Source organism: Phallusia mammillata, chromosome 1 (assembly GCF_965637545.1).
Source record: "Phallusia mammillata chromosome 1, kaPhaMamm4.hap1.1, whole genome shotgun sequence".
NCBI lineage: Eukaryota > Metazoa > Chordata > Ascidiacea > Phlebobranchia > Ascidiidae > Phallusia > Phallusia mammillata.
Window position 1 is genome coordinate 11,942,196 of NC_137252.1, and position 12,435 is coordinate 11,954,630.

At 35.3% G+C, this 12,435-nt stretch overlaps 2 protein-coding genes and 1 pseudogene across 3 annotated transcripts; 2 read left to right on the forward strand and 1 right to left on the reverse strand.

Annotated features, from left to right (window-relative positions):
- Positions 1 to 66: 66 nt before the first annotated feature.
- LOC145204025 (uncharacterized) lies at positions 67 to 7,468 on the forward strand. Its single transcript, XM_080076432.1, has 12 exons — positions 67 to 311; positions 549 to 647; positions 719 to 817; positions 1,038 to 1,136; positions 1,434 to 1,631; positions 2,379 to 2,523; positions 3,066 to 3,205; positions 3,271 to 3,311; positions 3,524 to 3,580; positions 3,644 to 3,766; positions 4,477 to 4,606; positions 5,616 to 7,468. The coding sequence occupies exons 1-12, from the start codon at positions 189 to 191 to the stop codon at positions 6,576 to 6,578; spliced, it is 2,217 nt and encodes a 738-aa protein (XP_079932558.1). The 5' UTR covers positions 67 to 188; the 3' UTR covers positions 6,579 to 7,468.
- A 46-nt stretch (positions 7,469 to 7,514) lies between these two features.
- On the reverse strand, positions 7,515 to 8,894 carry LOC145204089 (serine/threonine-protein phosphatase 6 catalytic subunit pseudogene; annotated as a pseudogene). Its single transcript, XR_013853451.1, has one exon. The product of XR_013853451.1 is annotated as a serine/threonine-protein phosphatase 6 catalytic subunit pseudogene (transcript).
- A 793-nt stretch (positions 8,895 to 9,687) lies between these two features.
- LOC145204080 (uncharacterized) lies at positions 9,688 to 12,148 on the forward strand. Its single transcript, XM_080076506.1, has 4 exons — positions 9,688 to 9,939; positions 10,152 to 10,318; positions 10,560 to 10,663; positions 11,344 to 12,148. The coding sequence occupies exons 1-4, from the start codon at positions 9,848 to 9,850 to the stop codon at positions 11,911 to 11,913; spliced, it is 933 nt and encodes a 310-aa protein (XP_079932632.1). The 5' UTR covers positions 9,688 to 9,847; the 3' UTR covers positions 11,914 to 12,148.
- The last annotated feature ends 287 nt before the right edge of the window (positions 12,149 to 12,435 follow it).

Below are 12,435 nucleotides of genomic sequence, written 5' to 3' on the forward strand. Positions count from 1 at the left end.
TCGATGGGAAATCACCTAAACTGTTTACTTCTATTTCGTCACACGGGGCGCTGTTAATGCGTTATCTATGACGTCATCTGTTATTTCGTCTTGAAAAACGCGAAGGCCAGACAGAAATAATAGGATAAGGTTTCACTTGATGCTATCACGTTACCTCAGATACTAAGAGTTCTATACAGCTATGGACAATGGCTTCATCAAATGCTCATCAGTATCCGTTGGCTCAGCAACTATTGCGAGCATCAGCTAAAGGAGACCTCCAAAAAGTTGTGGCTTTAATTCAGAATGGCGCAACGCTTGCTGTAAACAAGGTATTTCAAATTTTCAATTGTGTCTTTGAGCATTAGTAAAAATGCCATTTGATATTATTATTAAGTGACAAACATGTAAAAACAAGTTATAGTACTGTTTTAATTGCAAAATGTATGTTTTACAATATAGTCTCATGCAAAGTATGTTAATTGACGAATCTTTTCAATGACTTGTGTTCTGGTAAATGTACAAAATAGGTTGTATCATATAACATAATGTTGGTTGTGTTGCTACAGCATGGAAGAACACCACTTCACATAGCATCACACAGAGGATTTCTGGACATTGTCTGTGTTTTGTTGCAATATGGATGTGATCCTGATTTGCAAGATGATGTGAGAAATTTAGAAATATTTTTTACCATTAAAATCTACACATCATAATAATTAAATGTTTTATTTTTCAGAATGGTGACACACCTTTACACAGGGCAGTTAATGGTGGCCATGTTAATGTGGTACAGCGCTTACTTGATGAAGCATGTTCCGTAGACCGACAAAATAATGTATGAAACTAAAAAACAAACCTTTATGCAATTAACAATAAAACAATTTTGTTTTTTTGTTTGCACAATAGTGAATCCTTACAATATTGTTTTACAATTTGGTAATATATTTCAATTCATATGATGATGAAGCAAATTTTAATGAATGAAATTTGCCCCTAAATTAATTTAAACTATTTAGTGCAAATAATTAAGTGTTCTTCATTGGGTCTGTATTTAGTTGGGCGACATCGCGATTCATGAAGCTGCCAGATGTGGTCACACTCACATTGTAAAGCTACTACTGAAGGCAAATACCAATGTTGATTGTGCAAATAAGGTGACTGAAAGCAATTATTGTCTGGCGTACACACTTCACACTGACTGTTAAAATTCTTTATGATTTCTTGTTTAAGTGATTTTACTTTATTATTTTTAATGGAACAAACAGCATATATACAATGTTCATGAGACAAAAATAATTATAAAATAATACTATACTGGTTAATCACAGTACATTGATTGCAAATGTTGTTTCATGGCATACTGTACCACTTGTATTTGAAAAATATTTCAGTCTATTTCACAATATAAGTCTAAAGATTGATTTGTGGGAGTTTTTTTTTAATTCTTCCAGAATGGTGATTGTCCTCTACATATGTCGTGTGGAAATGGTCACACTGCAGCAACAAGACACATAGTTGCAGCATGCAGTAACACTTCACCTAGCAATAAACAGCAAGATACTCCATTGCATTTAGTGGCAAGATTCGGTCATATCCAGAGTGCCAAAATTCTTTTAGGAACAAACTGCAATCTTAATGCTCAAAATCAAGTAAGGTTTAAAGTAACATGTTTAGTTCTTATGAGCTTTTGTATCATAACATATGTGATATATATGTTTTATGTTATTATTTCATGCCAAGGATAGAAATTCTCGTCAGTTTATTAATAGGTTACGAGGCAAACTATGTGAATATGTGACCAATTTATTCACAATTAATTTACTCATATTCCTTGATAATAAAAACAGGGTTTGCTGTTACAATTTATTGGTTTAAAACAGGGGCGTGCAACATACGGCCCATGGGCAGCAGTCCAACCCGCCAAGCTATTTAGTGTGGCCCCCACCAACACATTGATAAAGATAAAAAATGCAACTCTTCTGAGAATTCAGCAAAATTTTCCACTAGTTTTTGGTAAATCTCCTCAGTTGCTATACTAACAAATAGAAGCTAAACCAGCGTTTTCCAACCGGTGGATCATACAGCAGTTACAACAAGTAGCCTACTTCACTGAATGTGATGTAACAATTCCCTCTTATTTTGTTGCGAAAGCCAGTGTTGCATTGAAACTCTGTATGTTGTCGAAAATAAATTTATTGATGCTTTTAGAAGAATTTCGAATTTATTGTGCACATGTTATGTGGCCCTCGCATGAGGTTCGAAATTGGTTATACGGCCCACCGACGAAAAATGTTGCACACCCCTGGTTTAAAACAATTGTATTTTTTACAGTTTTTTCAAATGTGTCCATTTTTCAACTGCCAGATGGTACAGCAATTTTTCATGTATTTTTTCAGCTTGGAAACACAGCAATGCATGTTGCAGTAGTGGCGCAAAATCAAAAGATTGTGCGATTGCTTCTTGATGCACATAGTGATGTAAAGAAACTCAAGAATAAGAAGGCTAAGACAGCATTGGATTTGGCAAAGGATTTGAACGCAGGTAACTTGATTGAACTTTGGTTAAATGTGATTTGTAATGTCTCAAACTTGTGTGAATCTGTACATGTCCTGTAATCCCAACAGTGTTATACACAAACCCACCTATAAATAGGGATTAGCTTGTGCACATACTTACACTATGTGGTACAAAAAGCCTCAGACAAAGATGTGTAGTTGACAAATAAGTGTGAAGCATACCTATTTTTAGACAAAAAAGTTATCAAATAGCTGTACTGTACGGCAATTTCACTTATTTAAACACAAAGACAAAAATGGCTTGACAGCAGTTATGGTATATTTCCTAATATTTTCCAATATAGTACAGTAATTTCCCAACTACAAAACATATGGACACTTGTATTGTTTTATTATTCCCAGTGTGATTTATTTAAAGTACTTGGTTTTCGCAATTTCTAAAAATTCAGAACATCTTACAATGGCATCTCTCATCACATTGCTACCTATCCATATACCAGACAAATTTAACATAGGCAGTTTTTGTTGTCTTTGCAAAAGATGTTAGAGTTTACACATTCGGTTCAGGTGAGCTTGCACTTATGTTGATTTCTGGAGCCAGACCATCTTCTGGTCGACAACGAGGCAGGAAAAAGCACAAGGATCCACTGAATAAGGGTAGAAGCAGATCAGAACCAAAGGAAACTGTTTCTGATGGTGGGAAGCAGGTATATATCACAACATGATTGAGTTCTTTATATGCAACATAAAGTGCAAACCTGTTTAATTGCAGGTCAATGACCAACATCAGAAACACAAAACTTCATTTAAAAGGTAACAACAATTTTAAATTCCAAACCATAATGTTTGCAAGTATGAATTGTCTTGATGAAACATATACACTCCTCAGGACAGTTATGACTCAACCACCATGTTTTTGTTGTCATTTTATACATATACTTCGCATGTTTTTACTGTCTTCAATTTTTTTGTTTGACCAAGTAAAATTAAACATTAATTTTCAAAGGTGAGATATTTATTTAAAGGTTTCTGACAAGACGAAAGAAAAGTCGATCAAAATCACAAAGCCCAGAAAGAACGAGGTTTGTATTATATCAATATGACAACCTGTAAAGTCAGCCGGTAACACACACATTCTGTTTCAGGATTTCCAAAGAAGTTCACACTGATCACAAGCCCAGGAATAAACCCAGACAAACATTAGATGATTGTTACAGAAATCTCACTGTGAATCCGTATGTTGTCCCCCAGCTATTTTCACTTTACAGGTGTGGTTAATAAATCATCAGACTTTTAACAATTTTCGCTTTACAGCTATGGTTAAGTCCTGGACTTTTAACAACTTTCATGTAAAGTTAGTTGATAACTTCAGTCATCTTGTTTGTTTAAAAGGCAATAAATTTGTTTGCACAACTTAGGTAAAAACTGCAAGTTGTGTTTTAAATTTGATGACATTTGTAATTAAGTAACAAACCTAAAAATTGCAAATAGTTGCAAGTTACACCAAATGTTTAATGACTTGATTCAAGTCTTGCCTTTTGGTTAATAACCTGTTACAAATCCCTTTTCTAATAATAGTTAGTACTTACGCGACACACCACATTTAAGTTGCAGGCTTTAACCTGCTTATTATAATGATCACAAGTTCAAGTGTAAAATTCACACCAGTTCCTAAATTGACTTTGATAACATCTGTTGCGGCTTGCATAGGGGCCATGGCATTGTGTTAGTGTTTTTTTTTATTCTTTGTTGTCTGAAATATCCGCTGACTGAATGGATATTTGTATTAATATCCTATTGTAAAGCTTGCAGTATTGCTGCTAAGAATTGTCACAACACATTTGGCACTTGGTAGTTTATATGTTGAAGGTTTCTAACATAGGAAACAGTGCAAAACACTTCAGAAATGCAAAATACTGCTTTATTTTCCATTTTATATGCTTTATTATTCACAGAATTACTACTTTTCAATTAACAGAGATAAACACGGCGACATACAGCAGATGCCTGTTCTTGATCAATTGCCAAACCCAACGCCGCAAATAGTTGAGGAGATACATGAGAAGATATGGCAATCAAGACGAGAGCTTCACGATTCTGTGGAACAGGTAACTGGGGAGAAAAGTAGGATGAGGGTGCTTGAAAGGACTGAAAGACTTTGACTTAACACTTCAAATTTGTCTTATCTGCTGTTTTGTATGTGTTCATTACACAGAAACTTGTAAACTGTAACAAAAAAAAACAAGAACAAATACATAAACAGCTGGTTATAACCTACTACAAATATCTATTTAAATTCATTAAATGGCCATATTTTATTTTCAATTTATGTCATTTTGGGGGTATGATGGCAACAATATAATCGCTGGTTATTTCTTGCCAAGAGGCATATTCTTTAATATTTTTTTGATTTGCAAACCTCATACAGGGAAACATACTCATTCTTAATATTCCATTATTTTTTCCACAAGTTTTCATCAAAATGAAATGTAATGGCTTGTAAAGTTACCATTTCCATCGGATGACACATCTGTGTGGTAACTGTTTAAAAGTTGGCTTAAAAGGCTTTTAGTGCCCACACAATCTGATATCAGATAAACTTTTCGCATCATCATAACAGGCTTTTTTTAGACCTAACAATGTTGTCCACATTGCCCCAAGCATGTTAGGGAAATTAAAGTATGTGCATCCGATACAAGACTCTGTAAGAAATCTGTGTAAACGATAATCGCATTACTTTAAGGCTATCAGAACTGTTTTGGTTTCATGACCAGAAATGATGATGAATTTGTATGATTGATCTTTATATGTGTTTTGTATAAGCTGCATGATGTCATTGTTTATTAAAGTTTCAATACATTTGGCTTCATTATAATAGGATACTTTAAAATAGAATGCCATTTAAAATTGCTGAACATCCTACATTGTAAGACACACTTATTATTTCAAAACCTAATGAATAAGGTGTTATTAGTGGTGAACTCTTCGATACAAAAGAAAAACAACAAACAACAATACAAGTGGTGCCAAACAAATTTTGTGTGTATTTCTCTGTGCATGTTTTTTTTTCAGGATACAAAAATGTCCATGGGAAATAAAAATGCTTTTATTTTGCAGACTAACACATCCTTGATGCAAAAAATTCAAGATCTTCAGCAACAAACTGAATTTCAACTTAAATCCCTTGACCGATTGACCACAGAAAGGATAAATGCAGAGAGAATTATGTGCCTTCACCGAATCGACCAGCGAGCTGTACATGAGCGATATATGTCTGAACACAATGTATTGAACAAGCTACAAGGTTGGATGGAAACTCGTTTGGAGCAGCGCACTCCAGATTGTGAAGCAAACAGATCCTATTTATTGGATGTAAAACCATGTGAATTTGCTCCCATTCGTGGGACCAGCACCGATGAAGGGTCCTTGCATAATGATGACTTACAACCTTCAGCCCATGTTAAAAGACTGATCATGGGCCAAAATAGGGAAGTAGAATCAAGAAGCCTTGACTCTGGTGTTGGAGGTACTTCATACAATAGGGAACAATCATTATATCCAAGCCCACCTGCTTCTGGTAGTGCATGTGCATTACGTTGTTCACCTAGAGAGGATATAGAAAATATGCAAAGGAAGCATGTATGTGGGCAATTGCACAGGCAACGAAGAGTTTTGTCATATACTCCCCCTGTGCATAGTGACTCCAGTCGTTCTACAACACCACTTGGACACAGCTTTAGACAGTCAAGTCCCATGGCCAGAATATCGCCATGCCCAAGGGCCAACCCTGGGTCACAAAGTTGGCATGGGCAAATTAATAGATCAAATTTGAGACTGGTTGATGAAGCAGCATATTGTACAGATGAGGAGGCTTATCTATTGAATATGCTTAAACAAGAGAAGAAGGAATTTCATTACCAAGAATATAATCTCAAAACAGAAGACAAGCTCCAAATACCAGTGTTTGTCAAACATGGACAGTCACCTGCAGATGCCATTAGCTATGAAATCCAGCATGAAGATATTGCCATCATTGATCAACTTAGGGATTTTACTTTGTCACAAACGCATGCTGTGTAGCAAAACTAAATATTTGTCTTTTGGAAAAGCCTTGAGCTTATCTGCAAGTTTATTAGAGGGTACATTAACTAAGTACACATATTGTGGCTTTTATGTCCCACACTTGTAATGTATTGTCAGCTGCACTGCACTTTGTTTATGGCTGTAACATGGATACAAAAATTGTGACAAAAAATCCAGTGGTCAATCCTACATAATTTTAGTTATTTTTTGTCTCTATTTTTGATCAACTTTCATCAACCAATGGCACTAAACCTATCTTTTTTATTGTCACTGTGAATTATCTGGCAGATGTTTGACTGCAACCAATTTGGTGTATTTTGCTTAACATGTTGGTGCTTATTTTTTGGGTATTGCTGACTATTTTGTGTTGTGAATTTTTGGTATTGGTAACAGGTGACAAATTTAGAACAACTTTTAAATCCACATAGTTCCAGTGTTATCCAAATGTCAGTTAAAAATGGTTCCAAGGTGTGGTTTAATGTCTGTACTAAAATCTTCTTCTAACTTATATGTATTTTAAACAGTTTTTGTGCTTTTTAGTTAGTTCTCGTTAAATGACCATGCTTGCAGTACGACTACATTCATATGCTTTGTATTGTCACTTCATTCACTGCCCTTTGATGTTTTTACTGATAATGATTTCTTTGTAAATTTTTTATTTGAAAAATAAGTTTTTAGTTGTTACATAATAAATCACTTTTTGTGTTAAATTAACAATTGGTATTTTACTCCAGTAGTAAGCCATCTTGTGTCAACAATCACTGATTAAACTATACTTTTTAGTAATAGTAGCCTAATGATGCAGCACTGCTTCTGTATCATATTCAATCAACACAAAAACTCTCCTAACATAAAATGTGTTTAATAAAAGACTGATGATGCCCATATATGTATCTCTTTCAACTTTTTTAACCAGGATCAGTGACATGTGCGTATGAGAACAAATTTTATTGGTTTATGTATAAATGTACGCAGGAAAATACTGCCCACAAATAGTAATTTGTTGCATTTCATAAAAACATTGATATGATATGAAGGCAACTGCAAAAAAACAATTATCTAATCATTTGCTGTAAATTATGAAGTTTTTTTTACAAAAATGATAAAAACAAAAGTGAACTTCAAATTACCAAACACTATAGCCAGCAAGTTGTCATTGAAAAAAGCAAAAAAGGCAATGAATTTGTTTTACAAAAATATAATATACATCCCACGTTATGTTTTATTTCAGTTCAAAAACATTCATGGATATACAATTTAATTACCCAACTCATATATTGCAAAATGCCTTTGTGATATTTAAAGCTAATTGTTGACAAAAAATAACTCTTAACATCAAAGAAAGTAAGGTGTAGTGGTTCTTGCTGGAATGACGCGCATATTATCAGGCACAGCACGAAATAACTTTGGCTCTCTTTCTTCAGGACTTTTTATAGACATGATTGCAGCGATATTTCCACAGCGGTAGCAGTAGTTTGGTGCCGACCATACAGTGACCAGGTTTTCATTAAACATGTACTTATAGCCATCATGAACAACTTGATGAGCCCGGCAGATAAGGGACAGATTGTTTAAGTGAATAAACTCTTGTGTAACTTTAGCTCCGAACAGCCACCCGGCGCCTCTATTGCTGATTGCCCAGGTGTCCACTTCTTCTGGGTCAGACCAAACCAAGTCACAAAATGGCCCTTTGTGTGGAATTTCCTGCTGTCGGTCAATTGTGCGAATTTGGTCAAGTGTTTTTATGTCTGGCGATAGACCACCATGCACACACAGGACTTTTGAATCAATTATTGCAGCAATGGTAAGGAGATCAAAGACTTTTGTGCAGTAGCGCCATGCATTTGCGTTTCCATATTTGGTTTGACACTCATCATAGAATCCATACACTTGGGTGATTTGCCTTGTTTCATGATTTCCTCGCAGCAGAGTAATGCGGTCTGGCCATTTTGCCTTCAGTGTGAGCAAATAGGTAAAGGTTTCCAAGCTGTAGTACCCTCTGTCAACAAAATCACCCATGAAAATGTAATTGGTATCTGGAATCTCTCCACCAGTGCGGAAAAGCTCAAGCAGATCGTAAAACTGTCCATGAATATCACCACAGACAGTAACTGGAGTTGAAACTGGCTGCACATTCGATTCTTCAAGCAGCAAATCACAAACATAATCACACAACTTTTTTAGATCTTGCTCAGGAAGATACTTGCACTCCTTGGCCATTTCAATCATTTTATCTATGTTTAAAGCTATCATTTTGTTTGCTGCTTTTAAATACTCTAGATAAAAACTGCAAACAATGGATATTAGGTATATTAGGTATTTTTAATATTAGTATTAAAAAATCACAGAGAACTAACACAGCAAACTGGACAGAAAACACCACAAGTCAAATGTTACATTTATGTGAAAAATTTATTTTGCTTTGTTTATATATACTTCATATTATATTATAGAGTATGGATAAATTAACTAGTGTTACTGAACTGTTTTGACGATTTTTCAACATATCATTCTGTCACAACACAAAACGTCAACGAGGAAGTTTTAGGGAAACATATTGCGAAACAATAAAAAAGACACAGCACAGTTTCATTTTCCTTTTGCTGCTCGAAGTGAACCCTTTTTGATTTCAGCTTGTGACGCAACGACAATAGGACAATTCGATTGGTTGAAAAAATTCTTGCATCACGAACAAAAAAAATCATGCATGACGAAAAGGAAAACACAAAAATCCTAAAATTAACAAAAAAATTAGCAAATTTGGTTGAAAAAAAAGAAAAATAAATCAATAATTTAAACCTGCGTTTTTTGCCATAGTGCCATGCACAAATAATTTATTTATGTAGTTATGTTACTTAACTCTACCTGCCATGGACCAGTGACCACAAATATACAGTGCAGTGTTTCAAAAAGAATTATAGATTCAACTTGCGATGCAAATTATATATTTTTCAAGACCATTTTTTACTTTAAATAATCATCAAAAACAACGTTTTACGCAAACCAGGCGAGTCTGTTTCTTGTTGCAACATGTTTGTGTTGTCATCTCAAATGTATGCACAAAAATTGTCCATTGATTTTGTCAGAAATTTAGTCATGCATGAAATTTTAGATTGATTTCCTGCTCGGTTTTAGTTGAAATGACGTTAGTGTAACAGCGACAGGTGCTATTACTCTTTGTGATATCACTGACGCTGACAAAGCCTGATATATACAATTGACTAAACTTTTGGTTTGTGACGAAACAAACGAGTAAAATTTTTGCAATGGAAAGAGATATTAGAAGGTGGTGTCCAGTTTGGAGTCAAAAGTTTCCTTCATTTTCTCATGACCCCGTAAAGAACTTTACGTTTTGCAGGTTTGAATTTGCTTTATTGATTCTTTACTTTTCTTTTTATGAGGGTGTTGATGATGACCCCATAACTTATTTATATGATTGCTAGTCTAAAAACAAGTTTTTTTGCATGAATTTTCACTATGAACATAAGGCATGAAGCCATGAACTTCTATTAGTATTCTTCAAAAGTTAAAAAAACTGTAATAATTTCTGACACTCAAAATCTGATTTAGGTTGTGTAGAAACAGTCGCATACCTCTCTCTCAAGGATGTGTTTGGGCGGTTGGTCAAGGTCCACCAATGTCAGGATGGCGAGTTCGAAGGTTGATGCGCCATTTGGGCTCTCAGGAACATATTGCAGCCAGACAAGCAGCCTTGGATACTTGCAAAAGAGCATTAGGTAAGGTAATGTAGGTATACTGGTTTAAAATAGAGATATTGATTGCACATATTTATGTCATTGTTTGGGCCATGTGTGTGAAGCTAATCAATTATTTGATATATTTACAGCATTTAGCATCGATAAATACAACCAGTATTTTGTTTTAGTATCATTTATTCTTCTTGTCAAATGTTTTACATAGCTGCTTAGCTATGTTAATTATTACAGATAATGTATTTTGTTTGTGTTTTGTGGAAAGAATATGAAAAGAAAAATGGAAGTGATGAAGAGTCTGCTTGCCCATCGGAACTGTTTGGCGATCCCTCTATGATACTGGGAAATTGTGATGATGGACTTGAACATGTAAGTATTGTTACATCCGTTGTCCAAATGAACATCTAGAAAATGTACCTCAAACCTAACAAACCTTTGTGTTAAAAAAAGCTTGCGAAGTACTCAGTTTAAACCTATGGGTCGCGATCCCAAGTGGGGTCACCTAAACTTTATCTGGAGTTAAAAAAATAATTTTTTTGGTGTTTATTACCAAAAAATGGTATGTTTTTGTTCTAGTTTGCAACCTTTTCTCATGTTTTGCAGTACAGCTTGGTACCTTATGTCACAATCTAATCATTGTAATGCAATAATCAAAAACCGAATAGTTGAGACCGAAATCTATTTATAACACAAGTTGTCCAACCTATTATTACACGATAGAGCCCAACGAATGACATAGTGTGTCCAAAATAATACAGCGGGTACAGGGAATAATACATAAATTTACTGATTTCTGCCATCTGGTGAGCTTTAGTGCGAATTAGATTGGCCAAATTAAATAAAACCTTTGGGTTGTAACATTTGAGCAAAATAATGCACGCTGAATGCTATTATTCAAATTCTCACTTAAATTTTTTCGGCATTACTTGAAACATTTTTCTCCCTATTGGTAAAAAATGGGGTAGCATGTAAGGTTGAAGATCACTGCTTTAATTAACCAAATGTATCATCCTTTGGGTATTAAATTTTACCATATATTTTCAACCCAGCCTGGAACATTGACATTCAAAGATGTCTCAAAGCTCCTCAATGTTGAAATGGTGATGATGAAAGCGTACAGTAGCAGCTATATCCGTCCCCGCAGCAATCGTAAACGTGCTCACAAAAGTATTTGCACTATGTCAGACCGACCAACCATGGTTCCTCCGCCATCAGTTAACTCCGGCAATGTACGGTGCCTGGAAATACTTTATGATGATGCAAATGAGGAGTTTGCAGAAAACAACACATGCGAATCGGATCGGGAAGGAACTGACGCTGTGACCGAGACCACGGATAGATTAAGCCCTGTAATTGCAACAGTAGATGAACCTATTACCTACCTATATCCAAAGAGACGATCGAACGGTACAAAAACGGAGTCAGGTCGTCGCGCAGAGGAGGACGGGTTTGAGGTCCCGATCGACTCCTTGCTGTGTTTGCCTGAGAGCCTAAAAATCCTTGCCGAAAGTCAGACTCGAATTGCCAACGCCATCGAAAGCATGGTTGGATTGCAAAGGGAAATGTTACGAACAATGCGAGACGTTTCAGATTCTCTTCGGAACAATAGTAATTCGTAGCGGATAGTTTTCCGACTGGTACCAGTGTTTCACTTCGCTCTTGAATTCTGTGTTTATTGTGTGAGCCATTTTTACCGACAATGTACTTTTCTTGTTTTTGATCGTTCACGGCATCGAAATGAAATCTGTTCGTTTTTCCCTTATTTGTGTTACATTGTACTGTGGTGCTTGTTTGGAACGTTTTGTCGGACCTAAATGTGCGAAAGGAGTAAATAAAAAAAGTCTTTTCACTAAATGTCATTGTTTTACAGTTTAGAGGTGAGCTTGATTATTAACAAGCACTCCCAAGAGATGTTTAAGTTCATTTCACTTTCCCCTGAAACCAGGGTTGCAGGGCCGGAAGGTGAAAAGTCCAACTCCTAAAAATAGCTCGAATACGTTTTTTTGCGCATTACCAAAACGTATGTCTTTGGGCACATATATGTGAATGTGCTCCCCGAAAGTCAAAGGGAAGATAACACATAGGCTATTGTTTACGTTCGTCATTTTTATTTTATTTGCTGCCTAAAGGTTTGTTCTATT

What these genes read in the sequence shown, in the direction of transcription:
- LOC145204080 (XM_080076506.1), top strand. Translation starts at nt 9,848, where the DNA reads ATGGAAAGAGATATTAGAAGGTGGTGTCCAGTTTGGAGTCAAAAGTTT. An exon ending in AAGAACTTTACGTTTTGCAG is followed by an intron (nt 9,940 to 10,151) that starts GTTTGAATTTGC and finishes AATCTGATTTAG; the next exon opens with GTTGTGTAGAAACAGTCGCA. An exon ending in TACTTGCAAAAGAGCATTAG is followed by an intron (nt 10,319 to 10,559) that starts GTAAGGTAATGT and finishes TTTTGTGGAAAG; the next exon opens with AATATGAAAAGAAAAATGGA.
- LOC145204025 (XM_080076432.1), top strand. Translation starts at nt 189, where the DNA reads ATGGCTTCATCAAATGCTCATCAGTATCCGTTGGCTCAGCAACTATTG. An exon ending in ATGTTGATTGTGCAAATAAG is followed by an intron (nt 1,137 to 1,433) that starts GTGACTGAAAGC and finishes TAATTCTTCCAG; the next exon opens with AATGGTGATTGTCCTCTACA. An exon ending in CACAAAACTTCATTTAAAAG is followed by an intron (nt 3,312 to 3,523) that starts GTAACAACAATT and finishes ATTTATTTAAAG; the next exon opens with GTTTCTGACAAGACGAAAGA.